The following is a 1892-nucleotide window of genomic DNA, read 5'->3' on the forward strand; positions in this document are numbered from 1 at the left end:
CCCCCCCGCCAGGTAGCAATACAAGGTAAGAGGGGAAACGGAGTCATGCCTATTTTTTCCATAAAAATAGATCAGACGTTTCACAGTTCTCCATAGGGGGATGTGAGATAGGTGAGTGTTATCATCGTTCCCATTCACAATTGGGGAAACTGAAGCACATCAATGCAACTATTTTCCCAAAAGCACATAAATCAATAGCAGCAGTGAGCTTAGAACTCAGGAAGCCTGAAACCCATATCGCCTTCTCTGACCACTTGGATTTTTTAACTCTGGCATGCTCGCCTACCTGCACTATCACAAATAGATGTATAAACCCCTCCTTGTGAAACAATCTGTCTGTGCATGTGCAGCCCTCAGCGCAACTGGAGGCCAGCTGGGCACTCTAGATAGGACCATAATAATAATTAATAATAACAGGAAAGTTCTGCTGTTAGAAAGAAAGAGAGACACTTCAACACACCTTGAGTACAATGGTTTTATTGCTTGACCTCCATCCCTGCTAAGATAGCTCAGTCAGAAAAGCATCAAACTTTTAATCTGAGGGTCCAGGATTCATGTCCCAGTTCCAGCTGTAGCTTTTGGGGTCACACTCAATGATCTAATGGTCCCTTCTGGCCTTAAACTGTATGAAAGATGTCTGGAAATAAGTCCCAGCTGGCAAGTCAGCTCCATGAAGATCATTCCTCTCTGCAGATACACAGCCGGCTTGGCCACTCCTGATCCCATTGATGGGATGTGATGAGGTTCAGATCAGGATAGTAAGGGCAGCCTTCACTCTCCTCAGGACCTTCCCCAGGGCTCTCCTGAAGTCCCTGTTCCTCAGGGTATAGATGACAGGATTCAGGAGCGGGATGATAATGGCATAGAAGACTGACACCACCTTGTCCACGTCGGAGGCCCAGCCAGATCCTGGACGAATGTACATGAATATGACCATGCTGTAGAAGATGGTGATGACAGTGAGGTGGCTGGCACATGTGGAGAATGCTTTGTGTCTCCCTGTGGCTGATGGGATATGGCAAATGGCAGAGACAATCAGTGTGTAGGAGGTGAAGATCAGGAGGAAGGAGCTGAGCACCACCACCGCTGAGACCAGGAAGATCAAGATGTTGGCCATGTGGGTATCACCGGATGACAGCCTCAGCAGGGGCCCTGTGTCACAGAAGAAGTGGTTGATCTGGTTGGTGCCACAGAAGGGCAGTTGTGAGATGAAGGCTTTGGGCAGGAAGGGGATAAGGAAGCCACTCACCCAGGAGGCGAGGGCCAGCCGGGCACAGGCCTGGCCATTCATGAGCACCAGGTAGCGCAGCGGGTGGCAGACGGCCAGGTACTGGTCGTAAGCCATGGTAGCCAGGAGGAAGAACTCTGTAGAGCTGAAGAAGAAGAAGTACATCTGGGTGATGCAGGCACGGAAGGAGATGGCACAACGGCTATGCTGGAAATCTTTCAGCAGCCGGGGCACCATGACTAAGGTGTAGCAAATCTCCAGCAGGGAGAAGTTGCTGAGAAAGAAGTACATGGGGGTGCGCAGGCCAGCCTCCAGCTGGGAGAGGACGATGATCACCATGTTGCCAAGCAATGTGATGAGGTAGATGGCCAGGAAGATGGCGATGGAGAGGAGCCGAAGCTCCCACTGGAGGGGGAAGCCCAGCAGGATGAACTTGGTGACAGATGTTCGGTTCTCCATGCTCGCGTTGGCCAAGGGTGTTACCTTCAGAGGAACAGCGAGTGTGAGAGACGGAGGAATGGGACGGGGGCTAAGGGCAAGAGGCAAGCAGAGAAAGAATTCAGGGAAAGCAGGCACAGAGATCAGGGAAGGGTTGGTGTCTCTTTATGTGTCTCTGCTGTGACCAAATATAGAGGGCTATATTCTCTCCCTTGAAGGATACAAG

At 50.8% G+C, this 1892-nt stretch overlaps 1 protein-coding gene across 1 annotated transcript; it reads right to left on the bottom strand.

Moving 5' to 3' along the window:
* Positions 1-745: 745 nt before the first annotated feature.
* LOC119856900 (olfactory receptor 11L1-like) lies at positions 746-1687 on the bottom strand. Its single transcript, XM_038404991.2, has one exon. It carries the CDS (start codon positions 1685-1687, stop codon positions 746-748), a length of 942 nt encoding a protein of 313 aa, XP_038260919.1.
* Positions 1688-1892: the final 205 nt, after the last annotated feature.

The sequence above is a fragment of the Dermochelys coriacea genome, chromosome 6 (assembly GCF_009764565.3).
Source record: "Dermochelys coriacea isolate rDerCor1 chromosome 6, rDerCor1.pri.v4, whole genome shotgun sequence".
Lineage (NCBI taxonomy): Eukaryota > Metazoa > Chordata > Testudines > Dermochelyidae > Dermochelys > Dermochelys coriacea.

Bases quoted from the DNA above. Each gene is read 5' to 3' on its own strand.
- LOC119856900 (XM_038404991.2), bottom strand. From the start codon at position 1,687: ATGGAGAACCGAACATCTGTCACCAAGTTCATCCTGCTGGGCTTCCCC.